General features: G+C 44.1%; 1 protein-coding gene across 1 annotated transcript in view; it reads right to left on the bottom strand.

The window, feature by feature from the left end:
* Positions 1–18,868, bottom strand: part of polr1a (RNA polymerase I subunit A) — a 152,266-nt gene that overhangs the window by 68,507 nt on the left and 64,891 nt on the right. The window contains exons 19-22 of the mRNA XM_080198507.1: positions 10,906–11,004; positions 9,581–9,733; positions 7,100–7,182; positions 4,345–4,510 (exon numbers count right to left, since the gene is read on the bottom strand). Of these exons, the coding sequence (XP_080054633.1) occupies positions 4,345–4,510; positions 7,100–7,182; positions 9,581–9,733; positions 10,906–11,004 (501 nt within the window). The remainder of the gene's footprint in view (positions 1–4,344; positions 4,511–7,099; positions 7,183–9,580; positions 9,734–10,905; positions 11,005–18,868) is intronic.

Here is an 18,868-nt window from a genome sequence, read left to right as displayed (position 1 = left end):
CGGACACCCCAGCAGTGACAATGGACTCTGATGGCTCCAGTTGGGCACTGCCAATGAGAGTGTCAGGCACAGCCAGTGTGCCAGGAGTGGTACCTGGGTGGGTGTCACGATGGAGGACCAGCAGTGGCACCCATCGGGAGGCATGATGTGGAGATGCCAGTGTTGGGCTGGGGTAAACACAGTAAGAAGTCTGACAACACCAGGTTTAAGTCCAACCGATTTATTTGATAGTTCATTTTGAGATCGGAGCACTGTTGCATTGTTGCCGGCTCACTGGTGTGTTTAGGCTTCAACCCCACCCCAGGGCAACTTGCCACTCTCTAAAAAACAACTTGAAATCATTGAATCCCTACAGTGCTGAAGGAGGCCATTTGGCCCAACGAGTTTGTACCGACAACAATCTCATCCCAAGCCCTAAGCCCACAATTTACTCCACTAATCCCTCTAACCTACACATCTTGGGACACTAAGGGGCAATTCAGCATGGCCAATCAACCTAACCGCATATCTTTGGACTGTGGGAGGAAACCGGAGCACCCAGAAGAAACTCATGCAGACCCGGGGAAAACGTGCAGACTCCAGTCAGACAGTGACCCAAGCCAAGAATCGAACCCAGGTCCCTGGAGCTGTAAGGCAGCAGTGCTAACCACTGCGCCATGTGCCGCCCTAAAGCGTGGGACGATTGCGATGTGGAGCTCGCCTGAGAGGCCAGCATGCATCACTCCAGCATCCTCACCATTATAACACACAGCATTTTTTTGGAAAAGGTCCGCCCAACATCTCCAAAACAGCACTTGTTTTGTTTGTTAATGTCTGTGATATTCCACATGCTATCGGACATTAAAAATGAACACTTTGTTTATATTAGATCTAATATTGAGTCTTTCCTACACAAGGATTAGAAAACTTTGTGTGTGGGTTTTTCTATTGTTTTACATGAGCATTAGTGACACAGTAGAACAGAGGTTAGCAGTGCTGCCTCACACCACCAGAGACTGGGGTTCAATTCCAGCCTTAGCTCACTGTCTGGGTAGAGTCTGCACATTCTTCCTGTGACTGCGTGGATTTTCTCCAGGTGCTCCAGTTTCCTTCCACGGTCTAAAAGACATGGGGGTTTGGCTGATTGGCCATGCTAAATTGCCCTGTGTGTCAGGGAGATTAGTTGGTTAAATACATGGTATTACAGCCTGGGTGGGATTGTTGGTGCAGGCTCATAAGAACATAAGAAATAGGAGCAGGAGTAGGCCATCTAGCCCTTCCAGCCTGCCCCGCCATTCAATAAGATCATGGCTGATCTGAAGTGGATCAGATCCACTTTCCCGCTTTCTCCCCATAACCTTTAATTCCCTTGTCTACCAAAAACCTATCTACCCGTGACTTAAATACATTTAGCGAGGTAGTCCCCACCACTTCAACGGGCAGAGAATTCCAGAGATTCACCACCCTTTGAATGAAGAAGTTCCTCCTCAACTCCGTTCTAAACTGCCCCCCCCCCAACTTATCTTGAGGCTGTGCCCTCTAATCCTGCTATTCTTTCTAAGCGGGAAGAATCTCTCTACCTCTACCCTATCCATCCTTTTCATTATCTTATACGTCTCTATAAGATCCCCCCTCATCCTTCTAAACTCCAACGAGTACAGACCCAGTCTATTCAGTCTCTCTTCATAGTCCAACCCCCTCATCTCCGGTATCAGCCTAGTGAACTTCCTCTGCACTCCCTCCAAGGCCAAAATATCCTTGTGCAAGTGCGGCGACCAAAACTGCACACAGTACTCCAGCTGTGCCCTCACCAGTACCCTGCACAGTTGCAGCAAGACCTCCCTGCTTTTATATTCTATCCCCCTCGCTATAAAGGCCAGCATACCATTCGCCTTCTTGATCACCTGCTGCACCTGCAGACTGGGTTTTTGCGACTCATGCACAAGGACCCCCAGGTCCCTCTGCACCGTAGCATGCTGCAGCTTTTCACTCTTTAAATAGTAATTCCTCCTACTATTATTTCTGCCAGAGTGGATAACCTCACACTTGCTAACATTGTACTCCATCTGCCAGGTCCTCGCCCACTCGCTCAGCCTATCCAGATCTCTCTGCAGACTTTCCACACCCTCCACGCAATTTGCTTTTCCACTCATCTTTGTGTCATCAGCAAATTTCGTCACCCTACATTCAGTCCCCTCCTCCAGATCATCTATATAAATGGTAAATAGCTGAGGCCCCAGCACCGATCCCTGCGGCACTCCACTAGTCACCAACCGCCAATCAGAATAGCACCCATTGATACCAACTCTCTGCTTCCTATTAGATAACCAATCCTCTATCCACACTAACACCTTATCCCCAACTCCATGCACCCTAACCTTCTGTAGCAACCTTTTATGAGGCACCTTATCAAACACCTTTTGAAAATCTAGAAACACCACATCCACCAGTTCCCCTCTGTCTACCACCAATGGGCCGAATGTCCTCCTTCTATAAGTTATAATGATTACTTAATTTCTGATGCAACAGACATGTGTGCCAACTAACAACGAGTCTGGTAAACACCAAATTCATACTTGAAATTATGGTTAAGGGAGCATTTTCCTCATTCAAAAGACATTTTATTTGCTCAGAATATAAAAATGACTAAATGCATTCAAAGAGAAAATGAGTTTAAATCTTACTTGCTGAGCCAATAGCTAGTTTTTGGCCAGTGAAGCCAAAAACAGATTTTAATATTCTAAATTGGGTTTTAAACACATCAGGCTCCCATTTAAAAAACTCAACATATCCCTACCAAGGCTCAGAAACCTCATGCACCAAGTCTAAGTAAGATACAACCATTAGACAATTTTCAAGCTGCTGCTGGAGCGCATAAAAAATTGCAGGAGTGCTGGAAGCAGATATTTGGAGGCAGATCCTTGATGAAGGCATCAGAGAAAAAGTATTATTTGGGAGAAGAGTCTAATGCGAACATTCTTTGAAAGTGGAGTATTTAAAAACTCATTTTTACGGGATAAGGGCATCGCTGGCTGGGCCGCATGAGTTTGGAAATATTTGTATAGAAGTTGTCTTGTTTAGACTTCCAGTGAAACTAGTTGGCTCACAGTGTAACAGGCATCTGGGGGATTTGATGAGAAATCCACAGGTTGTATTGGGTGGAATCTATCTCTTAGTTTCAGCATGTCTTAATGACATTTTGTCTATTGGTTTACACAGACTTACCTAGAATAAAGGATATATGTTATAACTTGTATAATCCTTTTAAATCTGTATAAACCTGTAAAGGTACAGTGTGGTGAAGGAACAGTATATTATAGATAATTGTTTCTTGTTTAATAAATGTTTTAGTCTTTTGTTATCAGTTACTCAGCAATCCTGTGACTCTGTTCATCCACATCTCTAAACAAAAAGATAAAAGTTGTGACCTATCAAGCCAGTGTTTCACTCTGGGATCAGACTGTCCAATCATAACACTGTCAATATCCCTCAGGATCTGAAAAGTTTTGTACAAGTCGCCGCTTACACTAAATTCTAATGGATACAAACCTAACCTATCCAATTTTTCCTCATTAGTCAGGCCGTCCATTCCTGGTATCAATCTAGTAAACCTTTTCTGAACTGCTTCTAATGCATTTACATGTTCCTTAAATAAAGGGACAAATACTGTACACAGTATTCCAGATGTGGTCTCACCAATACCGTGCACAACCGAAGCACACCTCCCTACTTTTGTAATCAATTCCTTCATAATAGATGATAACATTCTACTAGCTTTCCTAATTATTTGGTGCACCTAGGCTGCATGGTGGCACAATGGTTAGCGTTGCTGCCTCACAGCATCAGGAACCCACGTTCAATTCCCGGCTTGGGTCATTGTCTGTACGGAGTTTGCACATTCTCCCCATGTCTGCATGGGTTTCATCTGGGTGATCCAGTTTCCTTCCACAATCTGAAAGACCTGCTCGTTACGTGCATCGGCCATGGTAAATTCTCCCTCAGTGTACCCAAACAGGCGCTGTAGTGTGGCAACTAGGGGATTAATGTAAGCCTACTTCTGACACTAATAAATAAACTTACCTGTTATGATTTTTCCTGTTGGTTATTGTTTATATGACTCAGTACCTCACTAGGCAAGGTTTTTACCCCTCATAGGCCAGAAAGATTTCCCCATTGATTTCTAAGCCACCTTTTTCAGCAGAATTACAATGAATTAAGGCTATCTTACAAACGCTTGCACTGAAGCCATTTGTTTATTAGATTTAAGATAATGCTAATGGGAGGTTACATTCTTTGTCTGGTAGATTTTTGTCTGCTGACTAAATAAATCTTTCAATAATTCAAACAAGTTGAACAAAAACTCACCTCATAGTTAGCGGCAATAAATGGAAACTGCTCTGGCTGCAGGAACTGGGTCTTTGGAATATCCAAGCCATCCTCACCATACAAAAACTGTACGACACTGCCATCGCTGTCTCGTACTGTCAGGTCATACTGCACCACCAGCCCTTCCAAATGTTTTATGATACACCTATGGTAAAATTCAAATCAGAGTCAATGGTGTAGTTATTTTCCCGTTTCCATATTAGTTGTGGCTCAGTGGTAACATGCTCCTATAGCCACCGTCCACAATGCAGAGCAATCTGCATTCCTCCAACTCTTGACATCCACAACTATCCTCGCTCCATTCCCACTGTGCCTTCAAGGAGTTTAATCTGGAGCTCCTGAATTCATTCCCTGAATGTCTTTCTAATTTCTCTCATGCTAAGGTACTCCTTAAAATCAACCTTATGACATTTTCTGTCACCCCCTCATAATTGACAGTAAGGGGTACATGATGAGAGAAGAGACTACACCAATCCCTACTATCTGCTTCATGTTGGCTAACCAATCCTTTATCCATGTTAATATGTTACCTCCAACACCACAAGCTCTTACCTTATCCAATGCCTTCTGGAAATTCAACCATGTAAATCACCTTACTATACTCCTTATACACTTATGACTGCGTAGTTTTGGTCCCTTTCTCTTAAAGAGGATATAGTAACATTGAAGGCAGTCCAAAGGAGGTCACCAGCTAATTCCTGAGATGAAAGAGTTGTCCTATCAAGGGAAACTAAATAGTCTGGGTTTGTAATCCTTGGAGTTAGAAGGGTGAGGGCTGACCTTTTCAAACATATAGGATCCTGAGTGGGCTTGACATGGTAAACGATGAGATGTTTTCACGAGTGGGAGAGTCTTGAACAAGGGGATATCGCTAGATAATAAATGGATGGTCATTAAAACGGAAGTGCCTAGAAATTTCTTCTCGCAGAGGGTGGAATTCTCTGCCCCAAAGGATAGTGGAGGCAGGATCATTAGAAGAATTTAAAGTGGAGGTGGATGAATATTTGATAGACCAAGGAATAGAGGGCTACAGGGAAATGGCATTGAAAAAGGAGTTGAGGCTGGCATAGATCAGCCATGGTTATACTGAATGTTGGAGCAGGCTTGAAGAGCCTGGTGGCCTACTCCTGCTTCTATTTCTTATGTTCTTGTGTACACCTGTGTGTGGAGCCAGGAAGTTAGTTCGCAAAGGAATTCTGTGCACAGGATGAAATTTCCCAAGTTAGATCAGTAATGAGCCGAGGCACGAGACACAAATTCACTTCACAGGCTGCATTTCACTTTCCTGACATGTTTCATTCAAGTTGCATTTATATAGCACCTCAGGACATCTCATTTACTGTCAATTAGATACTTCTGCTCTGATGTCGGAAAAGTGGCAGCCAGGGCACAACTGCAGATTTTGATACCCATCATAGAAAAATGGGGTAGAATTCATTATTAAAGAGGTTACAGCAAGGTACTTAGAAAATCAACAGGATCAGGCAGAATCAACATGGCTTTGTGAAAGGGAACTTGCATTTAACTGGATTTATTAGAGTCGTAGCGGACATGCCGAATTCCTTTAGCTCCTGAGAAAGTAGATGCTTGGTGGACTTTCTTAACTATAGTGTCAGATTGGAGGAACCAGGACAGGTTGTTAGTGATCTGTACACCGAGAAACTTGAAGCTCTCGACCATTTCGACTTCACAACTGTTGACGTCCTTCACTGTGCTTCCTTAAGTCGATGACCATCTCCTTCGTTTTACTGACGTTGAGGGAGAGATTATTGTCGCCACAGCAGTTCACCAGATTCTCTACCCCTTTCCTGTATTCTCATTTGTGTTTGAGATCCGACCCATACTGGTGGTGTCGTCAGCAAACTTGAAAATTGAGTTGGAGGGAAATTTGGTCACACAGTTATAAGTGTATAAGGAGCTAAGTCAGGTGGTGTACATGGTTGAATTTCCAGAAGGCGCATCAAAGTGCCACATCAAGTACTACACAAGATAAGAACTTGTGGTGTCGCAAGTGACATATTAACATGAATAAAGGATTGGTTAGTTAACATGAAGCAGAGAGTAGGGATAGGTGTTTTGTTTTTCCCTGATTAGCAGGATGTAATAAGTGGTTTGTCAAACCGGTTCAGGCCAGCTAGCCCCATTCACCTGCCTATTCCCCATAACTCTGCAGAAAGCTGGCAGGGCCAAGAAGGAGGCTAAGACTTTCTTCTAAGTTGTAACCATTGCATGATTTGATTTCTACATAGCAATGGCAACGTGCTAATAACCAGGTGATCATTTGTTTTAAGTGATGTCAATTGAGGACAGGAATATTACAGGACACAGTGACTAATTCACCTGCTTTTCTTTGAAATAGGGCGAGGGGATCTTTTACATACTGGGCAGACAGGCCTCTGTTTGTCTCAGCTGAAAAACGACACCTCTGACAGTGCAGAGCAACCTCCGCACTATTTAGAAGTGTTAGTGTAGATTACTGCGCTCAGCTCTGAGATGTAATTCAGACCCACAATTTCCTAACTCAGAGACAAGAGTCCTTCCCTGAGCCATGGCTGACACAACATCACTGAGTCACCGACAAACGAACTGCACTCTCTCCACATCCACCCTTGCATTCGTTTGGTACTGTAGTTACAAGGAGAGGGGGGAGGGAAACACACACAAAGGAGAGGACAAAAAAGCTGTTAACATTAACAGTACATTTCAGTATTTAAAGCTTAAAATAGTTTTGTACCTTTGAAGATACCCAGAACGACTGGTCTTTACAGCTGTGTCCACCAGACCTTCTCTACCAGCCATACAGTGAAAGAAAAATTCCTAGAGTACAAGAAAGAAACATTTAGTAATAGTTACCCTTCATATTTTCATAATTGCAACTAACTTGCACTGACATATCACTTTTAGAATTTGTGGCAATGACTGTAACCATTTTCCTTCCATAAATATTTATCAAACAAAATTTACAATTTACTGCGATCAGGGTCATCATTACTGTGTAACTTCAGCGCAAAATACTGTGGATGTTGGAATCTGAAACAAAAACAGGAAAATGCTGGAAAATCTCAGCAGATCTGACAGCATCTGTGGAGAGAGAGAATAGAGCCAACATTTCGAGTCTGGATGACCCTTTGTCAGATCACTATGTTACTTGTTGACTTCTGCCTCTTGCTCCCTGCCACTACCATGTTCCCCTTTGAACATGGAAATTAGGTAAACATTTTACTCTCAGAAGGTCATTGTCTGTGGAATTCTGTTTCACACTCAGCAGTGGAGGTGGTGTTATTAAATTTATTCAAGGATGAGTTAGATGGATTTTTGATAGACAAAGAAGTCATCCCAAAGCACTTTACAGTTAACTAAAGCCCACACTTAAGCGTTGTAAATGCAGTTGTCAATGTGGACACAACAAGATCCCACAAACAGATTTGCAATATTGACCAGGTATTTGTTTTTTTAAACATTGTCCAGGAATAAATATTGCCCACGAGGAGAATTCCCCTGTTCTTCAAAATAGTGTCACTGGGCTGTTTACACCCATGACAGAGCATTAACTTGACACAGAGGGGTTAAATCATTGAGGTTAGTTAATGCTGAAATAGATACATTTTTGGTCCCTCAGGAAATAAATGAATGTGGGAAACAGGAAGAGTGGAGGCCAAAGACCCGTCATGATCACTGGATAATGGAGTGGGCTCATATCATACTGCTGCACCTATTTCTCCTGTTACGATGTTCTCATTTGAAAGATGGCACCTCTGGCAGAGCAGCACTCTCTCACCACTGCACTGGAATATCAGTGATTTTGTACTCAAGTCTCTATAGTGGGACTTTGAAATAACTACTCAGAGGCCGGTGTCGCTTCACCAGATGCTCCCTTCGGCATCAAATTAACACTACCCTGACTTCATCCTGGCACAACCCTCTCCACCCTGAACGCTGCACTGATCTCCAAGCTCCTAGATGTGATTCTCATCAGGTGCACGCTCTCGGAGACCAGTCGTGCTTCCCACTACTCCACGATATCATGACATCTTACAAACTCTAATTCACTCCTAGAGTACTTCAGGTACAAAGTCAGAATCAGGAATGCCAGTGGACTTTTATATACAGGTGAGGCTCCCTTGTATAGGGGTGGGAAATTGTGACCTCGGTCAGGGAGCTCATATTCCAAGATGTCAAGATGGGCCTTACAAAGTCATTACAGACTTGAACCCACAACCTTCTGATACAGAATAAGATCGCTACCTCTGAGCCACTGCTGATACACAGGTCAGGATTTTTCATTCCCGTTTGCGTCAGGTGGGTTTGGTGATAGGAAGTGGAAAATATCATGGGACAGCCAAAGTTGCATTCGACGATGACATAAAAGTAGGAAGCGACTGTCCACTCTGCCCTACCCCGGCCAGTTCAACGTTGGGGACATTACAATAAATTAACATCTCATTATCACGCCCATATCAAACACAACGCAGAGAAAAAAAAATTCCATTCACAGCGGCATTATGTCAGAGCAGCGCAAAGCACAACTGGTCTCAGAGAGTGTGCACCTCGTGGGCAGTACACCTAGAGGAGGTTGGAGATCAGTGCAGCACTTAGTGAAGAAGGACGTGCCAGTATAAAGTCAGGGTGGTTAGTGCTAGCTTGGGCCGGGGTTGGGGGGGGGTGGCGGTGGTGGAGGGAGAGGGAGAGGTACGGTTAAGGTGCATCTGGGTGAAGATGGTTTCCTGGTTAACAGTGCATTAGGAATTTAAGAGTGGCACCCAGATCATTGTGTCGATTTGATGGTGAAGCAGATGAATCCAAGGCTTCTCGCCAGTGATACACCGTTGATTCCTTGCCTGCAATTTTCCTTTTTCCTAAGATGTTGACTACAAAGGCAGAAAAAGCTACCACTGCCATCGGTGACCTCAATGCAGGTTTTCCCACCTGACATCAGCCTTTGCCAATATTGTAGAAAATCTCACCCTTAGTAACTAACATTAGGAAAGTGTCACATCACTTTACAACAGAAATGACGTAGACATGGCAGCAGAACTAAACCCTGCTGTTCCCAACGTTCCTCCTAGCAAAAATCTAGTACCAAAAAGGCAGCAATTAAATTACTGCACCTTCCAATTATTTTATACAAGCAACAATCATGCAAGAACAGTATCTATCACCAACTTCAACTTGACAATAAAACAATTGCCAAAACTCTTAATGCATTTTTGCCTACCGGAGGGCTGATACCAGTGAGGAATCGGCCAGTAACAAAACCGCCAGATCGCGGAGTGAAGTCGTAAGGTTCAAAACAGGGCAAAGATTTCCCAGACGGCATCAGTGGAGGTCGCCTTCCTTCCAGCTCAATCTGACCAAGAAGGCACGAAATCTGGAAAGAAACAACATTTGTGACATAATTTTGTTATCACTTTATGAGAATTGTAAACAAAGACAGGTTTACTTGATCCGCAGGGCATTACAAATCATTTAACTATTTCAAATATATCTTAAAACGGGTGATCTGACAAAAGAAAACACACACTGACACATGGAAGTTGAATAGGGCAATACTGCTCTGGATAAAGTCTCACTCGTCGTCTTCCATCAGTTTCCTATGTTACAACGGAGACAAAATTCATTGGGCAACAGTGACACCCCCTCCAGGTGACAGAGGGTGAAAACAACAGGAATTCCCACAGCAGTGGACTGGATAATCCGGCCAATGGTGGCCGGCTCCGCAAGGAATGCACCGCCAACCTGAATTCCAGCTGCTAAAATAGTGCCCACTTAGCTCACTTATCTTTTTGCAACCCTTTGTCATTACCAATAAAATTTATAATATCTCCTAATTTAGTTACAACTGCAAATGTGATTATATCTATTCCTTTATTCAAGTCATTAACAACCCATATAACGGTTTAAAGCTGAAGCCCCAGTACAGGAACACTGCAAAACATCGTTTTATGGACAGCACAGTGGCACAGCGGTTGGCACAGTGTCAGAGGCCTGGGTTTGATTCCCGGCTTGGGTCACTGTCTGTGCGGAATTTGCTCGTGCCTCCACGTCTGCATGAGCTTCCTCCGGTGCCTCCCACAGTCCGACAGACGTGCTGGTTAGGTGCGTTGGCTGTGCTAAATTCTCCCTCAGCGTACCCAAACAGGCATCAGAGTGTGGTGACTAGAGGGTTTTCACAGTAACTTCATTGCGGTGTTAACGTAAGCCAACTTATGACACCAATAAATAAACTTAAACTTACTGCATCCTGTCAGCCTAGTAAAGCAAACCCTTTACCCCTATTCTCTGTACTTCCCAACCAATTTCTGACCCATACCACAAGGATATCTACAATTGCATTTCCCTAATAATCTCTTCTACAGAACACCTTCAAATGATTATGGAATTTAATACAGACAACATCCAGAGATACTCCCCTGTGCAGTAGGCTGGTGTGTTCCCCAAAATGTCAACTAGATTTGTAAAACCACGCTTTGGTATTTGCATTAAATGGAAGATGTACATTCAAATAGGATATAAATCTCAACTGTTGTAGAAGAAAAATACCTGCATAGTATTAACAGCCGAGCCCTTTGCACCGGACTGCACCATGAGCTGCAGGTTATTCTCCGGAAATCGTCTGTGAAGACCCAGGGGCATACACACCTGTCAATCAAAGCAAAACGTATAATGGATGATTTGAACTGATTGACTGTCACATGTATTGGGATACATAAGAACATAAGAAATAGGAGCAGGTTTAGGCCACCTAGCCCTTCGAGCCCGCCCCGCCCAACAATAAGATCATGGCTGATCTGAAGTGGCTCAGTTCCACTTTCCCGCTTTCTCCCCATAACCCTTAATCCCTTGTCTGTCAAAAACCTATCTACCCGTGACTTAAATATATTTAGCGAGGTAGCCTCCACCACTTCAATGGGCAGAGAATTCCGAGATTCACCACCCTTTGAGTGAAGAAGTTCCTCCTCAACTCTGTTCTAAACTGCACCCCCCCTTTATCTTGAGGCTGCTGTCCTTTCTGAGCGGGAAGAATCTCTCTACCTCTACCCTATCCATCCCTTTCATTATCTTATACGTCTCTATAAGATCCCCCCCATCCTTCTAAACTCCAACGAGTACAGACCCAGTCTCTTTAGTCTCTCTTCACAGTCCAACCCCCTCATCTCCAGTATCAGCCTAGTGAACCTCCTCTGCACTCCAAGGCCAAAATATCCTTGCACAAGTGCGGCGACCAAAACTGCACACAGTACTCCAGCTGCGGCCTCATCAGTACCCTGTACAGTTGCAGCAAGACCTCCCTGCTTTTATATTCTATCCCCCTCACTATAAAGGCCAGCATACCATTCGCCTTCTTGATCACCTGCTGCACCTGCAGACTGGGTTTTTGCGACTCATGCACAAGGACCCCCAGGTCCCTCTGCACCGTAGCATGCTGCAGCTTTTCACTCTTTAAATAGTAATGCCTCCTACTGTTATTTCTGCCAAAGTGGATAACCTCACACTTGCTAACATTGTACTCCATCTGCCAGGTCCTCACTCACTCGCTCAGCCTACCCAGATCCCTCTGCAGACTTTTCACACCCTCTGCACAATTTGCTTTTCCACTCATCTTCGTGTCATCAGCAAATTTTGTTACCCTACACTCAGCCCCGTCCTCTAGGTCATCTATATAAATGGTAAATAGCTGAGGCCCCAGCACCAATCCCTGCGGCACTCCACTAGTCACCAACCGCCAATCAGAATAGCACCCATTGATACCAACTCTCTGCCTCCTATTAGACAACCAATCCTCTATCCACGTTAACACCTTACCCCCAACTCCATGCCCCCTAACCTTCTGAAGCAACCTTTTGTGCGGCACCTTATCAAACACCTTTTGAAAATCTAGAAACACCACATCCACCGGTTCCCCTCTGTCTACCGCACTAGTCACATCCTCATAGAAAAGTACAGTGAAAAGTATTGTTTCTCGTGCGCTATACAAACAAAACACTGTTCACAGAGTAGATAAGGGAGAAGGGAAGGAGAGAGTGCAGAATATAGTTTTAGTAGATGTTAGCAGTAGAGTGAATAAAATCCATTATCTTAACCAAACAGAACCTACTATTTACCAGCATGACACAGACAGGAAAAGTGAGTGGGTAAAGGGCAGGTGAATGGAGCACCACTTGCAAAGAGCTTAGCTGGGCACAAATGGAACAAATGTCCCATTCTAGTTTAAACTAGAATGGTTGGGGGGCGGGGGGTGGGAGTCAAAGTGAAATGAGTAGGAGAGGGGAGGTTAGCTCACAAATAGAGACAGTGTGAGAGGGAGGATAGGCAGGTGATGGAGAAGGGGGGGGCTCAGACCGAAGGTTTGAGATGTGCCTATTTTAATGCAAGGAGTGTTGTAAACAAAGTGGATGAGCTTAGAGCGTGGATCGCTGCTTGGAAATGTGATATGGTGGCCATTACAGAGACTTGGATGACTCGCGGACAGGACTGGATACTTCAAGTGCCGGGTTTCAAATGTTTCATTGGTATCGAGAAATGAACCTGAGCAGGTATCTGATCTCTCAGTGGGAGAGCATTTTAGGATAGTGATCATAACTCTATCTCCTTTACACTGGCATTGGAGAGAGATAGGATCAGACAAACTAGGAAAGTGTTTAATTGGAGTAAGGGGAATTATGAGGCTATTATGAGGCAGGAAATTAGAGGCATAAATTTGAAAGAGCTTTTCTCAGGGAAATGTACAGAAGAAATGTGGCAAATTTTCAGGGAATATTTGTCTGGAGTTCTGTACAGCAATGTTCCAATGAGAAAGGGAAGTTATGGCAGGCTAAAGGAACCGTGGTGCACGAAAACTGCAATGAATTTAGTCAAGAAGAAAAGTTTACAAAAGGTTCAAGGAGCTAGGTAATACTAGAAATCTAGAAGAGTATATAGCTAGTAGGAAGGAAATTAAGAGAGCCAGAAGGGGTCATGAGAAGGCCTTGGCAAGTAGGATTAAGGAAAACCCCAAGGCATTCTACAAGCATGTGAGGAGCAAAAGGATAAGACGTGAAGGAAGAGGACCTATCAAGTGTGACAGTGGGAAGGTTTGTACAGAACCGGTAGAAATTGCAGAGGTACTCAATGAATACTTTACTTCAGTATTCACAGTGGAAAAGGATCTTGGTGGTTGTAGTACAGTCTTGCAGCAAACTGAAAAGCTTGAGCATATAGACATTAAGAAAGAGGATGTGTTGCAGCTTTTGAAAAGCATCAAGTTAGATAAGTAGCAGGGACCAGATGGGATGTACCCCAGGTTACTGTGGGAAGCAAGGGAAGAGATTGCTGGGCCTCTGGCGACGATCTTTGCATCATCAATGGAGATGGGACTGGTTCTGGAGGATTGCGGATGTGGTTCCTTTATTCAGGAAAGGGAGAAGAGATAGCCCAGGAAATTATAGACCAGTGAGTCTAACCTCAGTGGTTGGTAAGCTGATGGAGAAGATCCTGAGAGGCAGGATTTATGAACATTTGGAGAGGATGATCAAGGATAGTCAGCACGGCTTTGTCAAAGGCAGATCATGCCTTACGAGCCTGGTTGAATTTTTTGAGAATGTGTCTAAATATACTGACGAAGGAAGAGCAGTAGATGTGGTTCATATGGACTTCAGCAAGGCATTCGATAAGGTATCCCATGCAAGGCTTATTGAGAAAGTGAGGGGGCATGGGATCCAAAGGGATATTGCTCTGTGGGTTCAGAACTGGCTTGCCCGCAGAAGGCAAAGAGTGGTTGTAGATGGGTCTTTTTCTGCATGGAGGTTGGTCACCAGTGGAGTGCCCCAAGAATCTCTTCTGGGACCCTTGCTCTTCGTAATTTTCATAAATGACCTGGATGAGGGAGTGGAGGGATGGGTTGTTAAGTTTGCTGATGACACAAAGGTTGGTGGTGTTGTGGATAGCGTGGAGGGATGTCAGAAGTTGCAGCGAGACATTGATAGGATGCAAGACTGGGCAGAAAAGTGGCAGGTGGACTTCAACCCAGATAAGTGTGTGGTGATTCATTTTGGCAGGTCAAATAGGATGACAGATTATAATATTAAGGGTAAGACTCTTGGCAGTGTGGAAGATCAGAAGGATCTTGGGGTCCTGGTTCATAGGACGCTCAAAGCAGCTTCACAGGTAGAGGCTGTGGTTAAGAAGGCATACTGGCATTCATCAATCAAGGAACTGAGTTTAGGAGTCAGGAGATAATGCTGCAGCTGTATAACACTCTGGTCAGACCCCACTTGGAGTACTATGCTCAGTTCTGGTCACCTCATTACAGAAAGGATGTGGAAGCCATAGAAAAGAGTGCAGAGGAGATTTACAAGGATGTTACCTGAATTGGGTAGCATGCCTTATGAGGGTAGGTTGAGAGAGCTCGGTCTTTTCTCCTTGGAGAGACGAAAGTGAGGGGTGACATGATACAGGTGTATAGGATGATGACAGGTATTGATCGAATTGATTCTCAGAGGCTTTTTCCCAGGGCTGAAATGGCTGCCACAAGAGGACACAGGTTTAGGGTGCTGGGGAGCAGGTACAGAGGAGATGTCAAGGATAAGTTTTTCACTCAGAGGATGGTGGGTGCGTGGAATTGGCTGCTGGCAGTGGTGGCGGAGGCTGATTCGATAGGGTCTTTTAAGAGACTTCTGGATAAGTACATGGGACTCTTGGTAAGATAGAGGGTTACAGGTATGTCTAGTAGTTAGGGACATGTTCAGGACAACTTGTGGGCCAAAGGGCCTGTTTGTGCTGTAATTTTTCTATGTTTCTAAGTGGTCTCTCTGCCCTGGTGTAAAACTCTGATTCAAAGAACAGATAAACATTCATCTGCAGTAATCTACTGATAACCGTTGCATTACTATTTCTTTTCATCATTCTTCACAGGTTATATACATGAAGATCTACGCACACACAACTGGAGTAGGCGTCTTGAGCCTGCTCCTTCATTCAATAAGATCGTGGGTGATACAGAATACATAGAACAAAGAACAGTACAGCACAGTACAGGCCCTTCGGCCCTCAATGTTGTGCCGAGCTATGTCCAAACCCAAGATCAAGCTATCCCACTCCCTATCATTCTGGTGTGCTCCATGTGCCTATCCAATAACCGCTTGAAAGTTCCTAAAATGTTCGACTCCACTATCACAGCAGGCAGTGTATTCCACACCCCAACTACTCTTTGAGTGAAGAATCTACCTCGGACATCCCTCCTATATCTCCCACCATGAACCTTATAGTTATGTCCCCGAGTAACAGCTACATCTATCTGAGGCAACAGTCTCTGCCACGTCCACTCTATCAATCCCTCTCATCATCTTATAAACCTCTATTAAGTCACCCCTCATCCTCCTCCGCACTAAAGAGAAAAGCCCTAACTCCCTCAACCTTTCCTCATAAGACCTACCCTCCAAACTAGGCAGCATCCTGGTAAATCTCCTCTGCACTCTCTCCAATTCTTCCATATCCTTCTTATAGTGAGGTGACCAGAACTGAACACAATATTCCAAATGTGGTCTCACCAACGTCAGGTATACTTGCAGCATAACCCCACAGCTCTTAAACTCAAACCCCATGTTAATAAACAGGGGGTTAATACAGAATCCTTGTAATATCAGAAGTCAAATTTTGAATCCAAATTATTACCTTGCTAATTCTGTAGAAATGATTGAACATTAACTCATGTTTAATCATAACCACATTTACGTTATAGATTTACCAACAATGGCAGCTCTGATTAAATATTCCCTCATGGTCACTTAGTACTGTTTTTAAATTGCAGAGCTGCTCACTATAATCACTGACATTCTGAGAGGTGCTGCAATCTTTTCCACGTGTAATTGTGAGAACACTTTGTTTTCCTGTACGCCTGAGGTAACTGGTTTGAACAGAACAAAAATCATAGAGGTTCCACAATGAGTGCACGGCCCCTTCTGTCAGAAGTGTGCTAAGGCAACAAACGTAAACATTACTTCTCATATGTTGGCAATTAGATGACTGAGTCATTGGGAGACAATCGCTAAGACCATGAAACAAGCAGAAACTAAAAGTTCAGCTGCCTGAAAAGAGGATCCAGAGAAAAGAGAGGCCAGCAAATCGTGTACCTTCTCAGCACTCTGTCTTTCTCTGAAGCAAGCATGCCAGAGACTGCTGTGCCAGGATGGGGCTAAGTCTCACCAGGCCATATTTAACACACAGTTGACAACCACAGCACAAACCGTCGTCTTACAAGACAGAAGGCTACCACAGGACAAGACATTTCCAACGCTAGCTGGATGGTCATTAAATACATCACAAACCTATGAAATAGAAGCAGGGGTAGGCCATTCCTCAAATTTGCTCCATCATTCAACAAGACCAAGGCTGATCTGATTGTAACCTCAGCTCCACATTCCTGCCTACCTCCAATAACCTTTCGACTCCCTTGCTTCTCTAGAATCTAGCCAGTTTTTAAAAGTTTATTTATTAGTGTCACAAGTAGGCTTACATTAACACTGCAATGCAGTCATTGTGAAAATCCCATAGTTGCCACACTCCAGCACCTGTTCGGGTACATTGAGGGAGAATTTTAATCACTTCCTCTTCTAAACCCTAATGGATACAAAACCAAAAGAGAAAATGCTGGAAAATCTCAGCAGATCTGGCAGTGTCTGCAAGGAGAAAACAGCTAAGTGGATGTATCTAATTGCATCCAATGAATACAAAAAAAATAAAAAATAAAAGAATGACCAGGGTGAGGTTAAGGCCAGTAAGGATAATAGTGGGAACTTGTGCATGGAGTCAGAAGATATGGGAGAGGCGATGAATGAATACTTTTCGTCAGTGTTCACCAAGGAGAGGGGCCATGTTTTTGAGGATGAGAGTGTGATACAGGCTGATAGCCTGGAGGAGGTAGATGTTGAGGGAAGGTGTATTTGCAATTTTGAAAAGCCCTGAGGGTTGATATGTCCCCTGGGTCAGATGGGATATATCCTATCTTTGGGAGGCAAGGGATTGCAGAGCCTTTGGCTTTGATCTTTGGGTCCTCATTGTCCACAAGGATAGTGCCAGAGGACTGGACAGTGGTGAATGTTGTCCCTCTGTTCAAGAAAGGAAATAGTAATGACACTGGTAACTATAGACCGGTTAGTCTTACTTCGGTGGTGGATAAGTTAATGGAAAAGGTCCTGAGGGATAGGATTTATGACCATTTGGAAAGATGCAGCTTAATCCGGGATAGTCAACACGGATTTGTGAAGAGTAAGTCTTGCCTCACAAATTTGATTGAATTCTTTGAGGAGGTAACTAAGTGTGTGGATGAAGGTAGATTAATTGATGTTGTATACATGGATTTTAGTAAGGCGTTTGATAAGGTTCCCCAGGGTAGGCTCATGAAGGGAGTAATGAAGTGTGGGATAGAGGGAAATTTGGCTGATTGGATAAGTAACTGGCTATCTCAGAGAAGACAGAGGGTGGTGGTGGATGGAAAATTTTCAGACTGGAGGCCAGTTACCAGCAGTGTACCACAGGGATCAGTGCTGGGTCCTCTGCTATTTGTGATTTTTATCAATCACTTGGAAGGGGCTGAAGGGTGGGTTAGTAAATTTGCTGATGACACCAAGATTGCTGGAGTAGTGCATGAGGTGGAGGGCTCTTGCACGCTACAAAGAGACATTGATAGGATGCAGAGCTGGGCCAAAAAGTGGCAGATGAAGTTTAACCCTGATAAGTGCAAGGTAATTCATTTTGGTAGGACAAACTTGAATGCAGATTACAGGGTCAACGGCAGAGTTCTGAGGAATGTGCAGAAACATCTTGGGGTTCAAGTCCACAGATCTCTGAAGGTTGCCACTCAAGTGGATACAGCCGTGAAGAAGGTCTATAGTCTGTTTACGTTTATTAATTGAGGGTTAGAGTTTAAGAGCTGTGGGGTTATGCTGCAAAAGGACCTTGCTGAGATGCATTTGGAAGATTGTGTGCCGTTCTGGTCCCCTCACTATAAGAAAGAGGTGGAAGCATTGGAGAGATTGCAGAGGAGATTTACCAGGATGCTGCCTGGTTTGGAGGCTGGGTCTTATGAGGAAAGGTTGAGGGAGTTAGGGTTTTTCTCTTTATACTGGAGGAGGATGAGAGGCGACTTAATAGAGGTTTATAAGACGATGAGGGGAGATAGTCTCTGAACGTCCACTCTATCTATTTTCTCGGGTGGACGTAGCTGTTACTACAGGGCATTACTGTATGGTTTATGGTGGGAGATATATGAGGGATGTCCGAAGTAGGTTCTTTACTCAGAACGGACTGCTTGCTGTGATAGTGGAGTGGGACACTTTAGAACTTTCAAGCGGTTTTCGGATAGGCACATGGAGTCTCTCATCATGGAACGACAGGGAGTGGGATAGCTTGATCTTGGTTTCGGACAAAGCATGGCACAACATTGAGGGCCAAAGAGCCTGTACTGTGCTGTACTGTTCTATGTTCCAACCTAGCCAGTCCAACTTTTCCTCATAAGACAACCCATCCA

The sequence above is a fragment of the Carcharhinus amblyrhynchos genome, chromosome 1 (assembly GCF_965287045.1).
Source record: "Carcharhinus amblyrhynchos chromosome 1, sCarAmb.v2.hapA, whole genome shotgun sequence".
In the NCBI taxonomy this organism is placed as follows: Eukaryota; Metazoa; Chordata; class Chondrichthyes; order Carcharhiniformes; family Carcharhinidae; genus Carcharhinus; species Carcharhinus amblyrhynchos.
The sequence above is the reverse complement of the archived record's forward strand: the minus strand, read 5'-3'. Positions and strand labels throughout refer to the sequence as shown.